The 25,256-nt window shown below is 29.8% G+C and overlaps 1 protein-coding gene and 1 long non-coding RNA gene across 2 annotated transcripts in view; both read left to right on the forward strand.

Moving 5' to 3' along the window:
- Positions 1 to 22,803, forward strand: part of LOC114404724 — a 33,931-nt gene extending 11,128 nt beyond the window's left edge. Inside the window, exon 5 of the mRNA XM_028367562.1 lies at positions 22,616 to 22,803. Within this exon, the coding sequence (XP_028223363.1) occupies positions 22,616 to 22,723 (108 nt within the window). The 3' untranslated portion in view covers positions 22,724 to 22,803. The remainder of the gene's footprint in view (positions 1 to 22,615) is intronic.
- LOC114404725 lies at positions 9,627 to 11,834 on the forward strand. The gene is made up of 3 exons (XR_003665122.1): positions 9,627 to 9,677; positions 10,532 to 10,660; positions 11,499 to 11,834. It is a non-coding gene; the product is annotated as an uncharacterized LOC114404725 (long non-coding RNA).
- Positions 22,804 to 25,256: the final 2,453 nt, after the last annotated feature.

A 25,256-nucleotide genomic window follows, 5' to 3' on the forward strand; every position in this document is an offset into this window, starting at 1 on the left:
GATCATTTTGGAAGAAACAGCACTGCAGAAAAAGGTGTCAAACTCAGTCGAAAATTCATCTTTCATGGCATCCCACAATGACGCACCAGTTGATTCATCGACATCCCGTCCTAACCGCGGCAACAACGGTAACCACAATCGTGGTGGCCGAAGCCATGGCAGAGGACAGCGTGGACGAGGCCGAGGGAGAAACAATGGACGTGGCGGCGGTCGTGCTCCGCAACAGCAGTGGCCTTCACCATACTACCCGCATCAGCAGTGGGCTTATCCGCCGTACCCAAATCAATATCAGCAGTGGAGCTCCCCGCCATGGCAACCATGGGCTACACCACCTTGTCCGTATCCCACAGCAAGAAATCCAAAGGAACAACCCGGCATCCTTGGGCCCAAGCCGTCTCACCAAGCTCATGTCGCCAATGCAGCGCCAACCTCCTCATATGCTCCAACGGATATTCAAGCTGCCATGCATACTCTCTCACTTTCTACTCCTGATGATCAGTGGTACATGGACACCGGAGCAACCTCGCATATGACGGCTAACGGAGGTAATCTCACGTCCTACTTCAATTTGAGTAATAATATTACTGTCGGTAGTGGTCAAAATATTCCTGTAATTGGTTGTGGACATGCATCATTACCAAATTCCCTTCATCCTCTAAAATTACCTAATGTTTTACATGCACCAAAACTCATAAAAAATCTTATCTCTGTTCGTAAATTTACCATAGATAATGATGTGTCAGTTGAATTTGATCCTTTTGGTTTTTCTGTGAAGGATTTTCAGACAGGAATACCGTTAATGAGATGTAACAGTTCTGGTGACCTCTATCCCATTGCCACAAGACCACCTAATACAACCTTGCCACCATCCACCTTTGCCGCGTTATCCACGGAATTATGGCACAACCGTTTAGGACATCCAGGAGCTACTATCTTAAGTTCTCTGCACCGAGACAACTTTCTCCAATGTAATAAGTCTCCGCACAATTATTTTTGTAATTCATGCCCTCTTGGAAAACACATAAAATTGCCCTTTTATAGCTCTGTGTCTCATACTTTTATGCCTTTTGATATTGTGCACAGTGACCTCTGGACTTCACCAATTCTCAGTTCAGAGGGTCATCGTTACTATGTGTTGTTTCTTGACGATTACACAAATTTCTTATGGACTTTTCCAATTCATACAAAATCTCAGGTTCATTCCGTTTTTCTTCAATTTAGAACTCACATTGAAACACAATTTGAAAGAAAGATTAAATGTTTCCAATGTGACAACGGTAAAGAATATGATAACTCTATGTTTCATAAATTTTGTAAAAACAATGGAATGTCCTTTAGATTTTCGTGTCCTCACACCTCCTCACAAAATGGAAAAGCCGAAAGAAAAATTCGTACCATAAACAACATCATCCGTACCCTTCTTGCCCATGCCTCTTTACCTCCATCAATGTGGCATCATGCACTACACATGGCCACTTACCTACATAATATCCTTCCAAATAAAAAGCTTTCCCTCCAATCACCCACTAAAATACTCTACCAAAAAGATCCGGCCTATACTCACCTTCGTGTCTTTGGATGTCTTTGCTATCCTATCATCCCTTCATCATCTAGGAATAAGTTACAAGCTCGGTCCACACCTTGTGTCTTCTTAGGATATCCCTCAAATCATAGAGGATACAAATGCTATGATTTATCTAGCCGTAAAATATTTATTTCCCGGCATGTCATTTTTGATGAAACTAAGTTTCCATTTTCTAATCTAAATGTCCCTACAACGGTTGGCTATAATTTTCTGGATGACGACACACCCTTCCTTCCATCCTATTCCTATAGTGCTCCACCCTCTAACCATCAAAATCGTACTCCACCCCTAACTACACCAGTTCAAACAAACATTTATCAACCATCACCATCTTCTTTTAATTCGCCTCTGTCACCCTCCCACAATCACACCTCACCAACCACAGCATCAGCCCCACCCATAACATCACCTCCAAACCCATCTTTACCACCTATCATATCATCCCCATCCCCCACATCACTTCCGACCCCTCCACCTTCACAACAAAAACCGCCCCTCTCCCCTCAAATGACAACCAGAGCCCAACACGGTATTGTCAAACCTCGCAAACTCTTCAATCTCCATACATCAACCTCAACCTCCATATCCCCTCTACCTACAAATCCCATTGATGCATTAAATGATCAAAATTGGAAAATGGCCATGAAAGACGAATATGATGCTCTTATTGAAAATAAGACGTGGGACTTAGTTCCTCGTCCGTCTAATGCTAATGTTATTCGGAGTTTGTGGATTTTCAGGCATAAAAAGAAATCTGACGGATCCTTTGAAAGATACAAAGCTCGCCTTGTAGGTAATGGTGCAAATCAACAAACGGGTGTTGATTGTGGAGACACATTCAGCCCGGTGGTCAAACCGGCTACCATTCGAACGGTTCTAAGTGTTGCCTTATCAAAATCATGGTGTCTTCATCAATTAGATGTTAAAAATGCTTTCTTGCATGGGAACCTTCATGAAACAGTATACATGCATCAACCTCCTGGATTTCGTAATTCTCAATTTCCTGATCATGTCTGTTTATTGAAGAAATCTCTATATGGTCTCAAACAAGCACCTCGCGCCTGGTACCAGCGCTTTACTGATTATGTAGCTACAATAGGTTTCTCTCACAGTATTTCAGACCACTCTCTTTTTATATATCATCATGGCAATAACATAGCTTATATTCTTCTGTATGTGGATGACATTATTCTTGCTGCATCATCTGACACTCTTAGAGAATCTATTATGGCACAACTGAGTTCTGAATTCTCCATGAAGGATCTGGGGCCTCTAAGTTATTTTCTGGGTATCTCTGTCACCAGACATCCCGAAGGCCTTTTTCTTTCTCAAAAGAAATATGCAGAAGAAATTATCGAACGAGCAGGTATGTCTTCCTGCAAACCATCCTCCACACCAGTAGACACAAAGGCGAAACTTAGTGGTTCATCCGGTAACCCTTACCATGATCCAACCGAATATCGTAGCCTTGCCGGAGCATTGCAATACTTGACGTTCACTCGACCGGACATCTCATATGCAGTCCAGCAGGTGTGTTTATTTATGCATGATCCAAAAACTCAACACATGTCTGCCTTGAAACGCATTATTCGATACATTAATGGTACCATAGATTTCGGCCTCCATCTGTACCCTTCATCCATCGACAAGCTCATTTCTTACACAGACGCAGATTGGGCCGGTTGTCCAGACACAAGAAGATCTACCTCCGGCTACTGCGTTTATCTCGGTGACAACTTGATCTCATGGTCCGCAAAACGCCAACATACCTTGTCTCGTTCAAGTGCTGAAGCCGAATACAGAGGTGTCGCTAATGTTGTGTCTGAATCATGTTGGTTACGCAACTTACTCTTGGAACTATGTTGTCCTGTCACAAAAGCTACTCTAGTATATTGTGACAACATCAGCGCAGTTTATCTTTCCGACAATCCTGTTCAACATCAACGCACCAAACATATTGAAATGGATATACATTTCGTGCGTGAGAAGGTTGCTTGCGGTCAAGTACGCGTTCTTCACATTCCCTCGCGTTTTCAGATTGCTGACATCTTCACAAAGGGACTTCCGTTGCAACTCTTTGATGACTTTCGTGATAGTCTCAACATTCGTTCACCTCCAGTTTCGACTACGGGGGTGTATTAGATATGTAAATATAGAAACATTATTATTAGTATTAACTACAATGATTATTAGAATCATAACCAATGATTTATTAGATATGTAAATATAGAAACATTATTATTAGTATTAACTACAATGATTATTAGAATCATAACCAATGATTATTAGAATCATAACCACATAATTGTATTGTGCATATAAAAGACTATCAGATCAATGGAAAAGGCACGGCCTAAATTATCTTACAGTGTCATCAAATAATTTTCAAACCACAGCATATTTGTTCTACCTTCCATATTCCTCAATTAGTGTATTCTAAGTTAATGTCATTTTTATTTCACAAGTCTCTATCTGTCCAAATTTACCCTTAAATACTAAGGGCTAAGGGTCTTTATATCTTAAAGTGGAGTGTGATGAAAAATCCAAAGCTACACTATTTCTATGATCATCATAATTGTACCCCGTCCCCTTTCCCATTTATTTGTCATTTTATATTTTCCTATTTAACGTGATAGGAATGAATGAATTGCAACATCAACTTTTTTTAACAAGTTTTCTCTTGTTTGGTCTTTGTTATGATGGTTCATTTTATTATTTTTTTTTTCTTGCAGATTTTATATTTTCCTATCTATCATGCTAGGAATCAATTAATTGCAATATCAACTTGTTTAAGTTTTCTCTCGTTTGCCTTTTGTTATTATCACTCATTTTACTATCTTTTTTTTTGCAGACTTATATTCATAAGGAGACAGGCTTTCGCTGTCGGTCTTTGAAGGAGATTAAGAATTACGAGAAATATGGAAGTCCCCCTCGACGTCACAAAGTGAAAACACAAGCCAAAGAAGAAAGCAATGACAAAACCAAAAATGAAACAGAAGTGAGTATATTTATTTTAAAAAATAAGTAGGGCTAACAATGTATTCTCCAACACATTTTAGTATTGGTTAAAGTTTACTGACAACTACAAGCTCATGAGTAGAACTGAAAGTGATTAAAGAAACAGTAGTAGTACATCCTTTTATTATTTTCAATCCACATGAACAAGTAACAAAGAGTGCATTAGAGATAGTGGTGATTTTTCTTTTCAAAATTAGAAAAGTTTAGTTCTCTTTTATTTATGGGGTGCATGTAAAGTTTGGCATTTTAAATCACAATTCAATGTGATATTTTAATTTTTTCCATCAATGTATTCAAGAAAAACAATATCATTAGTGATTTTCATATTCTTTTTAGTTTTACTATCTAGGACGGTTTTTGGAAAATGATAACTATAATGAGTATGCTTCTTCAGGGTGTTTGGAATCTTTTTCATTGCTATTCAAAATGTTGTTATTAAATATTGCAAAAAAAATAATCAAACAAATGATGACTAATAATATATGAAAGTGATGTGAATATGCATATTTTGAATGTTATGTATTCTCCTATATTATAATGTTTTTTATTTTTGTTTACTTTTCCAGATGTTTTTTACTATTAAAATTCCTGGAATATTGAGAAATGTTTTTTGCTAAAGAAAAGAACAAAGAACTGGAAATTGAACTTTTTATTTATTTATTTTAGAGTTTATTGTAATTTATCACTATTCAACCCAAAAAATTTAATTTCTATTGTCAATGTTTCCAGTAAATAATGTTTATGACAAAAAAAATACCTATTGGAATCAACACAATATTCCTCACTAAATGTTTCATTCTTTGTCATGATTTTTTCAGGAAATGGTTGTTGCTCAAAGAAAAGCAAAAGCAGAAGTTATGAAAACTTTTGTTGAAGAGTTTCTTTCGGAAGCTTATTACAATCAGCTTCACATGTTCGACCCATAATCAATATAAATCAACTATTATATAATGTTCAAATCGACTGAAAAACATTATCATCAGTTTATTTAATACCTATGTTGACAACCTCCATGTGATTTAGGATTTTCATATGATTTTATTTTGACTTTCTATGTTGGATGAAATGACTTTCAGCTATGCTTTTTTTCTTTTGGGTTAGTCTAACAATTTGCAAGAAAGATCTCAATCCATTGGTTCCTTTTCATGGTTGTGGATATTGGGTTAGGCTAGGTATGTTTTTATTTGAAATAATTTTGTGTTTCATCTCTCTATTGTGATGAATCTGATTAATGGCATGCACAACTTATCTTTTACACATTGTGGGTGACTTACACTTCCAATGTTGATGTTAGCTTTGTAGGGTTGGGTACATATTTATTTGCTGGTTTTGTGGTTTGTTTACACTATTTACTAGACTAGTACACCAATTTTCACGTCTACTAAGTTGGACAAGTTTTGTTTTTGTTGGAAAATTGACTTGAATAATTTCTAAAACAATTAATAACTATAAATTATTAAATTCAACTTCATAACATTTTCCATCACATTTATGTTAAAATTTTGAATGCAATTTCAATCCAATTTCGTCTAAAAATACGAAAACTTAAACTTAGTTAATGTTCATTGTATAAACAAACTCTTTCATATGGGCATTTGTATATTACCATTTAATTCCTATTTTACCCTTCTATAATCCTTAATTACTTAGAGTCTTGATATCTTAAATGAACTGTGATGAATAATTCTATAAGCTACTACATTCATAATCCCATCACCATGCCAACTTCCCCCATTCATTTCTCAATTTGTGTTTTTCTATTTTACATGTTATGAATGAATTGCAACATCAACTTTTTTTAACATTTTTTTATCATTGTTTTCTTTTTATAAAATTGCTAATTTTTTTTAAAAAAATATTTTGCAATTTTATCTTCATGAAGAGAAAGGGTTTCAATGTCAATCTTTATTAAGGCCGAAAGATATAAGATGCACATAATTCGTACTCAGTGTTGTAGAGTGAAAAAACAAGATAAAGAAGAAAGCAATAATAGAACTAAAAATGAAACAAAACTGAGTACTTTATTTGCAAAATAAGGGGTTCTACCATCATACTCCCCAACACATCCTTTCTAGCTAATGCACCTTTTACCATTCCTTAGAGTTTAATAAGAACAAATTAATTCATGAGTGATGAATTTTAAATAGAGAGAGGGACACAATTTTATAATTTTTAATAAATTTCAACAAATGACAAAGAAGGTGTTAAAGATGGTGATGCTAGAATTTCTATTTTTTAAATTACAAAATTTGAATTCTCCTTTATTTCCTGGGTGCATGTAAAGGTTGAAAATTTAAATTACAATTCCTTGTCATATTTTAAATTTCGCCTTCAATATTTTTAGTAAAAAGATTCTCATTATTGTCTTACTTTTTTTTTTGTTTTACTAGGAAATTTTGGAAAATAATAATCATATAGAGTATTTTTATTTGAGGTCTTTTTCATTACTGTTCAAAATGTTGTTTTAAAAAGATTAAATAAATTATAAATTTTCAATATAATAATAATACTGACAATGAATAATTTTTCATAATTTTCAAATAAATCAGTTTGTTAGATCTAGAAGGTTTTTTTTGAATGAATTGACATCTTACCTGTCTAACTAAATAAGATTTACTAGAAGTTGTGGCTTCATCTATTTTCTGAAAAGGTCCCATCTAAGGTTTGTTGTATGTTAGGTCATAGGCCTGTCACCTAGGTTTGATGTATAATTCTTTTGTTTTTTTTTCCTTAAAGAGCTTTAACTTAGATAGTATTATGAACAGTAAAAAAATATTATCTAAAATACTTTAAAGACAACAAATAAAATAAACAATTTATAATAATAAAAAATAAGATTGAAAGAAAAAAATTAATAAATTATAAGGATTTAAATAATATTTAAGTCCATAATACTTTTCTTTTACATAAGTATTTACTCATTTATAATTTACGGTATATTATAAAAATTGATACAATTATTCTTAGTCAATATTTTGTTTTTAAAATAATTCATAAACTTATCAGCTAAATTCATGATGTATGAGAATATAAAATTATATTATTGTAATATATATGCTGAAATCAAATTAGTATCTTGAGTATAATAGAGATGCAGAGAATTTCTTTTTATTTCTTTTAATCATAGTTAACTTTTCATAAATATAATTTTTTTGGTTATTTCTCTTTTTTGAAAATATAAAAAAATATTCAAAACAAATGTTTTACAAGCCACAAAATCATAAAAAAGAAAGACAGAAAACTAATCCAATTCAGTAATACAGTGCAAGGAAGGTATGTGTCATCCTAAACTTTCCCATCCCTATATATTTAATCAATAAATCATATTAGTTAACTTTTCATAAATATAATTTTTTTGGTTATTTCTCATTTTTGAAAATATAAAAAATATTCAAAACAAATGTTTTGCAAGCCACAAAATCATAAAAAAGAAAGACAGAAAACCAATCCAATTAAGCAATACAGTGCAAGGAATGGTATGTGTCATCCTAAACTTTCCCATCCCTATATATTTCATAATAAATTATTCTGATTTATTGATTATTAATTTATGACCTTATCAACAAAAAATATTAAATTTATTTGTATTTATGTTTTCTTTTTCAAAAATAATATTAAAATACTTGGTAGTATTTATTAAAAATTGTAAAATGGGTAATATAAAACTATATTGATGTAACAAGTACATTCAAATTTTTGTAGGATGGAATTATTTATTAAGGATGGAATTATAATAGATTATTTCTCCTATGCTTAATATTTATGATAATGTATTGTGAAACATATTACTCAGCTCAAATATAAATTTAAATGTTGATAAATATTTAATTTTCTTTATTATATGACTTTTATTTATATAAACATACTTTTACTCTTTTACTGTATTATTTATGATATTAGAAAGTCAATACATTTATTTACAATTGATATTTTGTTTTCCAAATGTTTTATTAAAATAATTATCAATAAAGTTCATACTGAAAACATTTAGTTATATTTATGTAATTTATATGATCAAATCAATTTTACATTTAAAATATATTATTTTTTCAATGGCCTAATACATATATTTTTTATTTTTAATAGACTTAAAGAGGTAATCTTGTTTTATTTTGATTTGTTATAATGTTATATTTCAGAAAATTTAGAAGAGGAAAATTTTCCTCAAAGTTAATTTGTCTAAATATTTAATTCCATGTATTATTATACTATATTGAGATTAAATACTTGACTTCTTAAACAAATTTTCAATTCATACATAGATACATATATTAGATTCATTACATTTTTTATTACTCTTAGGTTAGACACCATTGGTGTTTCTCAACTCATTGAGTGAGTGATCAATCTCAATCTATTGTGTGATTGTTGGTAGTCCAAGAAATGTTTTTACAAAGGAAGGCAACTAAATTGAGTTTATTATGTTAAATAGATCATTCTCTCACCTATGAACCTAATCGGGTCTTACACCACGTCATCATTTTATGGGTTATTAAATTCCATACCTTTGTAACAATAACAATGGTAATACTTATCAATTAATTTAAATATCTTAAAAACATTAATGATTCAAAATATTTAATGCTATTTTTATTCAAACAAAATATTTAATGTTATTTATTTTTAATAGTTCTTCTAATAAATTATTTGCTTTGAATGGACATTTATGACCATACAATAAATTATTATATTTATTAGAAAAGAGGTAAGAACCTTCATACAAATATTTAATTTTTTTGAATATTTGAAATAAATATCAACAATCAATAAATGTACCTTTTAATCAATTTTAATATTTTAAAAACATTAATGCTTCCAAACATTTAATTTTATTTATTATTATAAGCTCCTATAATAAATTATTTATTTTTAACTGACATTTATGACCTTACAATAAATTATTTCATTTATTGATAGTTGATATTTTTTTTTCTAAAATTTATTTCAAGAACTTCATTAGAAAATATTATATTGATAGTATAAAAGTAAGAACCTTCGTACAAGGATTTATTAAAATTGTGTGTGCAAAACGGAGGTGAGTGCAAATTAGAGAAGTACCGCCTCACCCTTCAAGGTAAGGGGGTGAGAATCAATTAGAAAATTAGGGATTAAAACAATATTTTTTTGATCATATGATATTTGATTAATTAAAACATATACTTAGATTAAAAGAATATTTTTTTGGAACATATGATATGCTGAAAATTCTTGAAGTTGATTCTAAATAGTTGTAAAGTTTGGGATATCTTTTATATTGTTTTAATTCATTCTCTTTGCATATCTCTACATATATGTGTGTAAAACTAATATGTAAATTGTTAGATTATATAACAGTATAATATAATATTCAATTACGAATAAATAATTACATGAATAAAATCTGATAAAGTCGATAAAAGTTTATATTTATTATAATTCATTGTATGCTTAGTTTGAGATCAATTGTATGTTAAACTATCTTTTTAATTCATAAGACATTTTTTATTTCTAATTTTTTTAGTACATTTATATATAATCTAATCATACATTAATTTGCACATTTTAACAACAAAAATTGTGTCTATTTTATATGTCAAATGATCTAACTTTTAACTTATTTGTCTCATTATATAAATATTTGACCAAATTAAGATGTTTGTTAAACTAGTTTGTTTTACTGTACCCCGTCCCCTTTCCCATTTATTTGTCATTTTATATTTTCCTATTTAACATGATAGGAATGAATGAATTGCAACATCAACTTTTTTAATAAGTTTTCTCTTGTTTGGTTTCTGTTATGATGGTTCATTTTATTATTTTTTTTCTTGCAGATTTTATATTTTCCTATCTATCACGCTAGGAATCAATGAATTGCAATATCAACTTGTTTAAGTTTTCTCTCGTTTGCCTTTTGTTATTATCACTCATTTTACTATTTTTTTTTTGCAGACTTATATTCAGTGTCGGTCTTTGGAGGAGATTAAGAATTACAAGAAATATGGAAGTCGTCCTCGGCGTCACAAGGTGAAAACACAAGACAAAGAAGAAAGCAATGACAAAACCAAAAATGAAATAGATGTGAGTATATTTATTTTAAAAAAAATAAGTAGGGCTAACAATGTATTTTCCAACACATTTTACTATTGGTTAAAGTTTACTGACGACTACAAGCTCATGAGCATGATTGAGAGTGATTAAAGAAACAGTAGTAGTACATCCTTTTGTTATTTTCAATCAACATGAACAAGTAACAAAGAGTGCATCAAAGATAGTGGTGATTTTTCTTTTCAAAATTAGAAAAGTTTAGTTCTCTTTTATTTTTGGGGTGCATGTAAAGTTTGACATTTTAAATCATAATTCAATGTGATATTTTAATTCTTTCCATCAATATATTCAAGAAAAATAATATCATTAGTGATTTTCATATTCTTTTTAGTTTTACTATCTAGGACGTTTTTTGAAAAATGATAACTATAATGAGTATGCTTTTTCAGGGAGTTTGGAATCTTTTCCATTGCTATTCAAAATGTTGTTATTAAATATTGCAAAAAAAATAATCAAACAAATGATGGCTAATAATTAATGAAAGTGATTTGTGTATGGATATTTTGAATGTTTTGTATTCTCCTATATTATAATGTTTTTGTTTTTGTTTACTTTTCCTGATGTTTTTACTATTAAAAATTCCTGGAATATTGATAAATGTTTGCTAAAGAAAAGAACAAAGAAATGGAAATTGAATTTTTTATTTATTTATTTTAGAGTTTATTGTAATTTATCACTATTCAACCCGAAAAATTTAATTTCTATTGTCAATGTTTCCAATAAATAATGTTTATGACAAAAAAAAGATTCAAATTGAAATCAACACAATATTCCTCACTAAATGTTTCATCATTTGTCATGATTTTTTCAGGAAATGCTTGTTGCTCAAGGAAAAGCAAAAGCAGAAGTTATGAGAACTTTTGTTGAAGAGTTTCTTTCGGAAGCTTATTACAATCAGCTTCACATGTTCAACCCATAATCAACAAAAATCAACTATTATATAATGTTCAAACCGACTGTAAAACATTATCATCAATTTATTTAATACCTATGTTGACAACTTCCATGTGATTTAGGATTTTCATATGATTTTATTTTGAATTTCTATGTTGGATGAAATGACTTTCAGCTATGCTTTATTTTTGGGGTTAGTCTAATAATTTGCTAGAAAGATCTCAATCCATTGGTTGCTTTTCATGGTTGTGGATATTGGGTATGTTTTTATTTGAAATAATTTTGTGTTTCATCTCTCTATTGTGATGAATCTGATTAATGGCATGCCCAACTTATCTTTTACACATTGTGGGTGATTTACACTTCTAATGTTGATGTTGGCTTTGTAGGGTTGGGTACATATTTATTTGCTGGTTTTGTGGTTTGTTTACACTAGTTACTAGACTAGTACACCAATTTTCACGTCTACTAAGTTGGACAAGTTTTGTTTTTGTTGGAAAATTGACTTGAATAATTTCTAAAACAATTAATAACTATAAATTATTAAATTCAACTTCATAACATTTTCCATCACATTTATCTGAAAAGTTTGAATGCAATTTCAATCCAATTTCGTCTAAAAATACGAAAACTTAAACTTAGTTAATGTTCATTGTATAAACAAACTCTTTGATATGCGCATTTGTATATTACCATTTAATTCCTATTTTACCCTCTCTAATCCTTAATTACTTAGAGCCTTGATATCTTAAATGGACTGTGATGAATAATTCTATAAGCTACTACATTCATAATCCAATAACCATGCCCACTTCCCCCATTCATTTCTCAATTTGTCTTTTCCTATTTTACATGTTATGAATGAATTGCAGCATCAACTTTTTTAACATTTTTTATCATTGTTTTCTTTTTATAAAATTGCTAATTTTATTTAAAAAAATATTTTGCAATTTTATCTTCATGAAGAGAAAGGGTTTCAATGTCGATCTTTAGTAGGGCTGAAGCATAATTGATACTCGGTGTTATAGAGTGAAAAAACAAAACAAAGTAGAAAACAATAATAGAATTAAAAATGAAATAAAACTAAGTACAATTATTTGCAAAATGAGGAGTGCTAGCATCATACTCCCCAACACATCCTTTCTAGCTAATGCACCTTTTAATATTGTTTAGAGTTTAATAAGAACAAATTAACTCATGAGTGGCCACTTTTATATAGACAGAGGGACACAATTTTGTAATTTTTAATAAATTTCAACAAATGACAAAGAATGTGTTAGTGATGGTGATGATAGAATTTTTATTTTTTTAATTACAAAATTTCAGTTCTCTTTTATTTCCTGGGTGCATGTAAAGGTTGGAATTTTAAATTACAATTCCTTGTCATATTTTAAATTTCACCTTCAATATTTTTAGTAAAAATATTCGAATTAATGTTTTACCTATTATTTTTAGTTTTACTACTAGGAAATTTTGGAAAATAATAATTATACTGAGTATTTTTATTTGCGGTGCTTGGTATCTTTTTCATTATTATTCAAAATGTTGTTTTAAAATTTTTGAAACTTAATTGATGGCTAGCATGGAAGTAGAAACCCACGTGAGTTCATATTTTGGATGTTTTGTATTTTCCTTTACTATTAATTTTTTTTTAAATATTGCTATTATTTTCAGGAAATGATTGATGCTGAAGAGAAAAATAAAGAAGCAAAAATTGAAGTGAGTATACAGATTTTTAGTATTTTGTATTTTCATTTCGTGCTATTCAAAAAGTTGTATTAAAATTCTGGTACAATTTTCTGGAAATGATACTAGCCAAATGATAATGATAATACCTATATTGACAACCTCATCATTTAAGATTTTGATATGGTTTTATTTTGACATTTTATGTTGGATGATATGACTTTCAAACTAGGTCTTAACTTATTTATTTTTCTATTTGATAACTGATCCTTGTTTCATATAACCCGAATTCAGAGTTCTTACATATAAAAGTTACAAAGAATAATAAATGCAAGCTATAGGATCCAAACACCAATAAGAGAAAGAGCATTGAATGTTATTCCTCTTGGCCTTAAACCATGTCCACAAACTAACCTTTATCGATCAAGTTCATGATAGCACTAAAGTGAAAGGAATGCCTTGAAACATGACATTGTACATTAATCACATAGACCAAACTATAGTATGTCATTAAAGATGACGAGCTAGACACAAAATTTTCTTTTTGAAGAGATAACCGAACTGGAAAAAAAATACCTTTAGGTAAAAGTATCGAGTAACCAGGCCAAGCTTAACTACATTCTAAATACTATTTGTCACTAGGAAGCAAAATAAAAAGGTGAAGAGAGTCTTTGTCAAAGGAAAAATATAACGCGTATGAAATCTCCGTAGTCTAGGACATTATTCCTTTTTCTGAACAGGTTAACTCAAGTTGGTACTTGTATCCTATCCAAAATGACCCACCAAGAAAAGGAAAGAACTTCGAGACAGACAAACCTCTTAAAAATATATTAATGATTAACTAACTATGTAAAAATATTTATACTGTATAAAAATTAAACTCGTCATTTTTACAGTTTTGCTTGTTATATATGCTTTATTTCTTAGGTTAGTCCAGTAATACGGTTTTTGAATATTGGGCAAGGAAATCTTTGTTTAATATGAACTAACTATTTGTTTCATCTCTCTATACTAATGGATCTGATTATTAGGACAGCTTATGTAACATAGATAAACTATGATTTGTGCATACTAAAATGTGAGTTTTTGGCCTGTTTTATTCAATTTCTAGAATATTTTATTGACAGTACTCATGTTTTTATGTAAGTTTGTACCAAAAAGGTGCTGATGAGACTTATAATAAAAAAGAGTTAAAACATCAATGTTTTTTTTTAAGCAAAAAACATCATCTGGGAGAGCACGATCGTGCGGATTCTGAGCATAGGTTGTCTTGATGTAGCGAGTGAAAGCTAAACCCCTCAAGAAACAGCACAGTCATGCTGCAAATTTTGCTAAAGACAGTCGTGCTGAACTACAGAGACTCGACACAGTTTATGAGTTTCAAATTAGCCAGCTTCTATAGCATGATCGTTTTGACTTTCACGACTCAAACTTATTGTTTATTATAAATAGAAAAGGGCAAGTTATAGTGAGGGGATCTTTTAATTTGTGTTACCAATATAGACCATTGAGAGTAAGTAATTAAAAGTGACCGTGAGAAGGGCTTAGTCTTTGGAGGATTGTCAAGATCATTACAGGGGATTTCACTTGTAATGTTTCTGCTCCTTTTCAGTTATCATGTATTCCATTTTGATTCTTTGCACCCTTATTTTCAGGGATAGCTAGTTTATTATTCTAGGGTGTTGACATGAACAGAAATTTTATTTCCTAGTGTTTGATTTTAATTGAATTCTATTGTTTCCCTTAGTCAATTATTTTGCTTCACTATTTTGTATTTCTTTAGAACAATCACTTCGTATTTGTATTCAATTATATTATGTGTCCATTGCTTATAATTGATGGACTTGTGTAGCAAATGAGTTTCTGAGTGTCATATGATCAATGATCAACTACAAATTACAAACTTCTAATTAGATTAAATTATCTTTGTATTTGACCTCTTTGTGCTTACCTTTTTTCGTAATTCTGGCCCTACATGATCAACAAGGTTGTAATAAGGAGAAAGAGGATTAATGGATCATGACAAAAAATCTGTTGATTGATTGTAGAGGTATGATTAGTAACTGACATATACTTTAGGATTAAGTTAAAATAAATATTGGGGTAATTATTTTTTTCTGTAGAAATCACAACACTAGGTTCTCATTTCAGATAATCCTTTAAATTGCTCTTTCTCGTTCTTGAAATCAATTTTTAGCACAAACTATTTGATAAACCACTTTTTTGAAACTGCTGTTAAAAATGAATTGCTCAGTTTATTTGAGAAATTAAATTGTTTTGGAACTACCTTTAGTCCTTTGGGTCTATATATATATATATATATATATATATATATATATATACCTGGACTTAAGGTCCATTGTTACTACAGCAAACGATATATTTTCCCTTAAACGTATTATTTTATATAAATAAAACATGAGGGCTGACTAGGGGGGAAGAAGTGATTGCAAGTGCAAAAGAGGTAAATCACGAAAAATGAATGGTTGTTGTCAAGCTTCCACTCAAATGAAATGAATTGAATACACATCGGCATGAGAGATGTAGAAATTGTGAAAATGTGAGATTGTATCGTTAAAGGTGGCTTAAATAAATTAATTAGTATCGCCTAAATCAGAAGATGCATCTATTTTTAAATATGATTATTAAATGAATTGATGATTTTTATGAGATACTCTATTACGTGAATCCTAAAATTTATGCAATATGCATGATATTTGAATATTACATTCTATATATATATGATGGTCAATGATTATGCTTTGATTGTTGAGTTGTATACTATTTTGGTATGTTTATTTTTTGTAAGTTGTGTGTTGCACGTGCAATTTGTGTCTATGATGATCTCATGCCTAATGTACGTGTGGAACAGGTGGTCACATGTCTTTCAAAGACTCCATGGATATATGAATTTGGATGTGAAGACGTGCTATTCATTTTTGTTTCCTCTTTAATCTTATATGTAGTATTGACCGGCTTAGAGATTTGATAATTTATATTTATGGAGTTGTTTTTATTTATGTGCATGTTTGAGGAGATTTTAATTGTTTTGATGATGTATAACTTTATGTTATGAAAAGTGTCATCTGACACATATAGTTTATTTAGTTATTTACATATTATATAATGTCTTATCTACATACCATAAGTTTTAGCTTTTGACCTTGTATAATGCAAAAATATTACAAGTATTTTTATAATTAAATTAAATTAAATCTTGTATTTGAATTAGTTCATAGTTTCATGTAACGGTGATGAGTTGTTATATTGTGTTAATTGTTAACTTCAATATATAAATTTTTTTTATATGCATATGGAAAACTTAAGTATATAAAAAATTCGACAACATCTTAATTTTAAATACCAACTAATAACATAAGTATAGATTATAAAATCATATTTATTTTGACCTCAAAACCAAGGCTGATTAGATGGGTCTTGCTCATACAAGAGTTTGATATAGTCATCAACGATAAGAAGAGATTCGAGAATGTGGTGGCTGACCACCTCTCCCGATTGAAGAATGAAGAAGTGACCAAAGAAGAACCGGAGGTAATGGGAGACTTCCCAGATGAGTTCCTCTTACAAGCCACCACAAGATCTTGATTTTTTGATGTGGCCAACTACAAAGCCATAGGAATCATTCCCGAAGAGCTTAACTGGAGTCAGTGGAAGAAATTTCTGCATGATGCCCGCTTCTATATATGGGATGATCCATATCTGTTCAAGTTAGGAGCATACAATCTGCTGAGGAGGTGTGTTATGATAGAGGAAGCATAGAGCATCCTTTGGCACTACCATAGTTCACCATATAGCGATCACCACAATGGAGATAGGACAACAACAAATGTGCTACGAGAAGGTTTCTTTTGACCCTCAATCTTCAAAGACGCTCATGATTATGTGCGTTGTTATGACAAATACCAAAGAGCAAGGAGATTTCTAGAAGGAATGAAATGCCTCTGTAAAACATAATGGAGATAAAAATATTTGACTTTTGGGGGATTGACTTTGTGGGGCCTCTCCCATCTTCATACGGGAATATCTATATCCTGGTAGTTATTGATTACGTATCTAAGTAGATGGAAATCATAGCCACTCCCAAGAATGATGTCGGGGTAGTGATAAAATTCTTAAAGAAAAACATATTTTCCCATTTTGGAGTTCCACGAGCCTTAATCAATAATAGGGGAACACACTTCTATAATGCGCAATTAAAGAAAGTTCTCGAGCATTACAATGTCAGACATAAGGCGGCCACACCTTATCATCCCCAAACAAATGGCCAAGCAGAAGTTTCAAATAAAGAGATAAAGCGAGTACTTGAGAATATTGTTGTGTCATCAAGAAAAGTTGGGCTTTGAAGTTGGATGATGCTTTCTGGGCTTACAGGATTGCATTCAAGACTCCCATAGGCTTGTCACCATTTCAGTTGGTCTATGGTAAAGCATGCCACCTATCGGTGGAGTTGGAGCACAAAGCCTATTGGGCCCCCAAATTGCAAAAATTTGATGAAGTTGTAGTTAGAGAGAAGAGGAAGTTACAATTGTTGGAGTTAAAAGAAATAAGAATGAACACCTATATATCATCCAAAATTTATAAGCAGAAGATAAAGGCATATCATGACAAAAAGCTATAGAGACAGAACTTTTAGCCAGTATAACAAGTCATGCTCTTCAATTCAAGACTCAAACTATTCCTAGGAAAGCTGAAGTCAAAGTGGTCAGGGTCGTTCCTGATCAAAGAAGTAAGACCCCATGGAGCTATGAAATCGATGGACCTTACGGCAAGCACCCCGGAGAAAAGATGGATCATCAACGGACAATGCTTAAAAATTTACAATGGAGGCCAGTTAGAAAGATTAACAAGTGTTGTCTACCTGAATGATGCATAAAATGAAGAACAATGTCTAGCTAAAGACGATAAATTAAGCACTTACTGGGAGGCAACCTATTTTTATTGTAAAAAACCCTCGCTAAGCGTGGAGGTAATTCAAATTCTGGAGAAAATACCAATAGACGTTAAATAGATCATTCTCTCACCTATGAACATAATCGGGTCTTACACCACTTCATCATTTTATGGGTTATTAAATTCCTTACCTTTGTAAAAATAACAATGGTAATACTTATCAATTAATTTAAATATCTTAAAAACATTAATGATTCAAAATATTTAATGCTATTTCTATTCAAACAAGATATTTAATGTTATTTATTTTTAATAGTTCTTCTAATAAATTATTTGCTTTGAATGGACATTTATGACCATACAATAAATAATTATATTTATTAGAAAAGAGGTAAGAACCTTCATACAAATATTTAATTTTTTTGAATATTTGAAATAAATATCAACAATCAATAAATGTACCTTTTAATCAATTTAAATATTTTAAAAACATTAATGCTTCCAAACATTTAATGTTATTTATTATTATAAGCTCCTATGATAAATTATTTGTTTTTAACTGACATTTATGACCTTACAATAAATTATTTCATTTATTGATAGTTGATATGTTTTTTTTCTAAAATTTATTTCAAGAACTTCATTAGAAAAGACTATATTGATAGTATAAAAGTAAGAACCTTCGTACAAGGATTTATTAAAATTGTGTGTGCAAAACGGAGGTGAGTGCAAATCAGAGGAGTACTCTTCACCCTTCAAGGTAAGGGGGTGGGAATCAATTAGAGAATTAGGGATTAAAACAATATTTTTTGGATCATATGATATTTGACTAATTAAAACATATACTTAGATTAAAACAATGTTTTTTTTGGAACATATGATATGCTGAAAATTCTTGAAGTTGATTCTAAATAGTTGTAAAGTTTGGGATATCTTTTATATTGTTTTAATTCATTCTCTTTGCATATCTCTATATATATGTGTGTAAAACTAATATGTAAATTGTTAGATTATATAACAGGATAATATAATATTCAATTACGAATAAATAATTACATGAATAAAATCTGATAAAGTCGATAAAAGTTTATATTTATTATAATTCATTGTATGCTTAGTTTGAGATCAATTGTATGTTAGACTATCTTTTTAATTCATCAGACAAATTTTTTCTTTCTAATTTTTTTAGTACATGTATTTAATTAGGTTTTCATAATTCAACTATCTCATTGTCTATGTTACATTTATGTAGGAGGAATTCCAAACCGTAATAAGGATGACTCACTCCTTAAATGATGTTGAAGCTATACATGCAACACCAGTATCCATTTGCAATCCTACTAATTACGACATTGGTTGTGACGATGTTGTTAACAACCAAAAAAATGAGGTATATATATTTAATTTTCAATTTAACATTTCTTTTTTTTTCAAAATAATTCAAATTTTTCATTATTATAATTTTCTTGTATATATCATCTAATTATACATTAATTTGCACATTTTAACAACAAAAAGTGTGTCTATTTTATATGTCAAATGATCTAACTTTTGACTTATTTGTCTCATTATATAAATATTTGGCCAAATTAAGATGTTTGTTAAACAAGTTTGTTTTACTAAATTATAGGCTAGATAGCTTATAAATTTTAAATTAAGCTAATCAATTAACAATTTTCAAACATATATAAGAATTTCAATTAGACTATGACACAATTGTGCATATGATAAACTGAATCCTAAAAGGACGGTCCATCATGTATTTGCATAGTTTGAATTTGTGTGTGTGTGTGTGTGTATATATATATATATATATATATATATATATATATATATATATATATATATATATATATATATATATCATTGCACACTTTATCTTTCTATTTACATTTTTACCAATAAGTTTAACTTATATATCTTTCTATTGTTATTAGAATGAAATCCCACCTGCGACACAAAATTCAAAGCCAAAACGAGGAAGACCCTTCAAAACGCCACCTGAATCGATTAAAAATTGGTATGTTATACGCAAAGAACGAAAGATCGCCAACAGGTTCGATACGGTACGTAATCCAATTAAAATGAAAATTTGATGTTTATTTATCTTCTTCCTTTTTGAGTTAAGATAAGATGGGTTTTCATAAGTGAATTCATTAATTCAATTGTTTTATTATGTAAAAAAATCTAGAGGGAAAATTAACAAACTTGTTTATTTCTTAAATATTATAGGTAAATATTACACATAGTGGACATATAGATTTATTTTTTAAATATATTTCTTACAGTAAATAGTTAGTTTGAGCAATATATTGAACATTTACAAAGTATTTCTTTTCAAACTAGGAAGAGTAGTTTTTATACAAAAATCTTCAACAATAGTCTGTGTGATAAAATTGAAATGTTAGTACAAACATTGTGATTTTAAAACAAACATATGATACTTTTATAGACCATTCAGGTATAAAATATAACCATATGTCATCAATACATCAATGATATATTAATAAAATATAAGCATATGTCATCAATACATCAATGATATATTAATAAAATAGATCATACTTTGAGTATAGGACCATAAGAAAATATAGGAAAACCAGCTCTACAACTAGGATATTACATAGAAACAATTGAGAAAACAACATTCTATATATTTAGATAACAACAAGCAATTCATGTAGTAGGGTTAATAAACCAATTAGACAATAAGCAATGTCCAGGCTTTACTTTGGAAAAAAACCATATTCCAAGTAGTAACCTTAATATGATCAAGATGTCCGCACAAATTATAATTGTCATTATTCCAAATGAGAAAAAAATGGAATGTTGATTATGTAGGGTTCACAATTTTTTCCCATTGTTTTCCTTCCATATATAAGTAATGTCCAAGACAATAATGTTACCTCCTTTCTCTATCATCTTCTCCAGTATCCTCAAAGAAGATTTGATAAAAACCATTTTTGCATAAAGCATCAAATAGAGAACCGTGACTCTATGCTAAAAATCTCTATAAGCATTTTCCGCCTCAACATTCATTCTACCTTAAGTGTATATTTTAATCAATGTTCAGTAAGTTAGATTATTAGGTTAAAGGTGTCTTGCTTTTGTCTCATCAAATAATTTTCAAACCACAGCATATTTGTTCTACCTTCCATATTCCTCAATTAGTGCATTATAAGTTAATGTCATTTTTATTTCACAAGTCTCTATCTGTCCAAATTTACCCTTAAATACTAAGGGCTAAAGGTCTTTATATCTTAAAGTGGAGTGTGATGAAAAATCCAAAGCTACACTATTTCTATGATCATCATAATTGTACCCCGTCCCCTTTCCCATTTAGTTGTCATTTTATATTTTTCAATTTAACATGATAGGAATGAATGAATTGCAACATCAACTTTTTTAACAGTTTTCTCTTGTTTGGTCTTTGTTATGATGGTTCATTTTATTATTTTTTTTCTTGCAGATTTTATATTTTCCTATCTATCATGCTAGGAATCAATTAATTGCAATATCAACTTGTTTAAGTTTTCTCTCGTTTGCCTTTTGTTATTATCACTCATTTTACTATCTTTTTTTTTGCAGACTTATATTCATAAGGAGACAGGCTTTCGGTGTCGGTCATTGAAGGAGATTAAGAATTATGAGAAATATGGAAGTCCTCCTCGACGTCAAAAAGTGAAAGCACAAGCCAAAGAAGAAAGCAATGACAAAACAAAAAATGAAACAGAAGTGAGTATATTTATTTTAAAAAATAAGTAGGGCTAACAATGTATTTCACAAACACATTTTATTATTGGTTAAAGTTTACTGAAAACTACAAGCTCATGAGTAGGACTGAAAGTGATTAAAGAAACAGTAGTAGTACATCCTTTTGTTATTTTCAATCAACATGAACAAGTAAGAAAGAGTGTATTAGAGATAGTGGTGATTTTTCTTTTCAAAATTAAAAAACTTTAGTTCTCTTTTATTTCTGGGGTGCATGTAAAGTTTGGCATTTTAAATCACAATTCAATGTGATATTTTAATTTTTTCCATCAATGTATTCAAGAAAAACGATATCATTAGTGATTTTCATATTCTTTTTAGTTTTACTATCTAGGACGTTTTTTTGGAAAATGATAACTATAATGAGTATGCTTCTTCAGGGTGTTTGGAATCTTTTCCATTGCTATTCAAAATGTTGTTATTAAATATTGCAAAAAAATATAATCAAGCAAATGATTTTTTCTGAGAAAAAAACAAAGAACTGGAAATTGAACTTTTTATTTATTTATTTTAGAGTTTATTTTAATTTATCACTATTCAACCCGAAAAATTTAATTTCTATTGTCAATGTTTCCTGTAAATATTGTTGATGACAAAAAAAATACCTATTGGAATCAACACAATATTCCTCACTAAATGTTTCATTCTTTGTCATGATTTTTTCAGGAAATGGTTGTTGCTCAAAGAAAACAGAAAGCAGAAGTTATGAGAACTTTTGTTGAAGAGTTTCTTTCGGAAGCTTATCACAATCAGCTTCACATGTTCGACCCATAATCAATAAAAATCAACTATTATATAATGTTCAAATCGACTTAAAAACATTATCATCAGTTTATTTAATACCTATTTGACAACTTCCATGTGATTTAGGATATTCATATGATTTTATTTTGACTTTCTATGTTGGATGAAATGACTTTCAGCTATGCTTTTTTTTTTTGGGTTAGTCTAACAATTTGCTAGAAAGATCTCAATCCATTGGTTCCTTTTCATGGTTGTGGATATTGGGTTAGGCTAGGTATGTTTTTATTTGAAATAATTTTGTGTTTCATCTCTCTATTGTGATGAATCTGATTAATGGCATGCACAACTTATCTTTTACACATTGTGGGTGACTTACAATTCCAATATTGATGTTGGCTTTGTAGGGTTGGGTACATATTTATTTGCCGGTTTTGTGGTGTGTTTACACTAGTTACTAGACTAGTACACCAATTTTCACGTCTACTAAGTTGGACAAGTTTTGTTTTTGTTGGAAAATTGACTTGAATAATTTCTAAAACAATTAATAACTATAAATTATTAAATTAAACTTCATAACATTTTCCATCACATTTATGTGAAAAGTTTCAATGCAATTTCAATCCAATTTCGTTTAAAAATATGAAAACTTAAACTTAGTTAATGTTCATTGTATAAACAAACTCTTTGATATGGGCATTTGTATATTACCATTTAATTCCTATTTTACCCTTCTCTAATCCTTAATTACTTAGAGTCTTGATATCTTAAATGGACTGTGATGAATAATTCTATAAGCTACTACATTCATAATCCCATCACCATGCCCACTTCCCCCATTCATTTCTCAATTTGTGTTTTCCTATTTTACATGTTATGAATGAATTGCAACATCAAGTTTTCTTAACATTTTTTTATCATTGTTTTCTTTTTATAAAATTGCTAATTTTATTTAACATGCTAGGAATCAATGAATTGCAACATCAACTTTTTTAACAAGTTTTCTCTCGTTTGCCTTTTGTTATTATCACTATTTTTTTTTTGCAGACCTATATTCATAAGGAGACACGCTTTCGGTGTCGGTCTTTGGAGGAGATTAAAAATTACGAGAATCATGAAATTCCTCCTCAGTGTCACAAAGTGAAAACACAAGACAAAGAAGGAAGCGATAACAAAACCAAAAATGAAACAGAAGTGAGTATATTTATTTTAAAAAATAAGTAGGGCTAACAATGTATTTTGAAAAATGATAACTATAGTGAGTATGCTTCTTTTGGGAGTTTGGAATCTTTTCCATTGCTATTCAAAATGTTGTTATTGAATATTGCAAATATTTCAAACAAATGATGGCTAATAATTAATGAAAGTGATGTGAGTATGCATATTTTGAATGTTTTATATTCTCCTATATTATAATGTTTTTATTTTTGTTTACTTTTCCATATGTTTTTCCAATTTTAAATTCCTGGAATGTTGAGAAATGTTTGCTAAAGAAAATAACAAAAAAGTGGATGAGAAAAAAAATAATTTAATTTCTATTATCAATGTTTCCAGTAAATAATGTTGATGAGAAAAAAAATACAAATTGGAACCTACACAATATTCATCACTAAATGTTTCATTCTTTATCATGATTTTTTCAGGAAATGATCGTTGCTCAAAGAAAAGCAAAAACATAAGTTGTGAGAACCTTTGTTGAAGAATTTCTTTCAGAAGCTCATTAAAATCAGCTTCACATGTTCAACCCATAATCAACAAAAATTAACTATTTTGTAATATTCAAACTGAATGAAAACATTATCATCAATTTATTTAATACCTATGTTGACAACTTTCATGTGATTTAGGATTTTCATATGATTTTATTTTGACTTTCTATGTTGGATGAGATGACTTTCAGCTATGCTTTATATTTTGGGTTAGTCTAATAATTTGCTAAAAAGATCTCAATCCATTGTTTCCTTTTCATGGTTGTGGAAATTGGGTTAGGCCATGTATTTCTTTTATTCGAACTACTTTTTTGTTGCATCTCTCTATTGTGATGGATCTGATCATTGGTGCACACAACTTATCTCTTACACATTGTGGGTGACTTATAGCTTTAATGTTGATGTTGGCTTTGTAGGACTGAGTACATCTTTATTTGTTGGTTTTGTGGTTTTGTTTACACTAGTTACTCGACTAGTACACCAATTTTCTCCTCTACTAAGTTGGACTAGTTTTGTTTTTGTTGGAAAATTGACTTGAATAGTTTTTAAAACAACTAATAACTATAAATTATTAAATTCAATTTCATAACATTTTCCATCACATTTATGTGAAAAGTTGATTGAAATTCCAATCCTAAATTCATTTTAAAATACCAAAACTTAAGTTTATTTAATGTTCATTGTATAAACAAACTCTTTGATATGGGCCTTTGTATATTACCATTTAATTCCTATTTTATCCTTCTTTAATCCTTAATTACTAAGAGCCTTGATGTCATAAATGGAGTTTGACGAATAATTTTATAAGCTACTACATTCATAATCCCATAACACCCACTTCCCCCATTCATTTATGA

The sequence above is a fragment of the Glycine soja genome, unplaced genomic scaffold (genome assembly GCF_004193775.1).
Source record: "Glycine soja cultivar W05 unplaced genomic scaffold, ASM419377v2 tig00106023_1_pilon, whole genome shotgun sequence".
NCBI lineage: Eukaryota > Viridiplantae > Streptophyta > Magnoliopsida > Fabales > Fabaceae > Glycine > Glycine soja.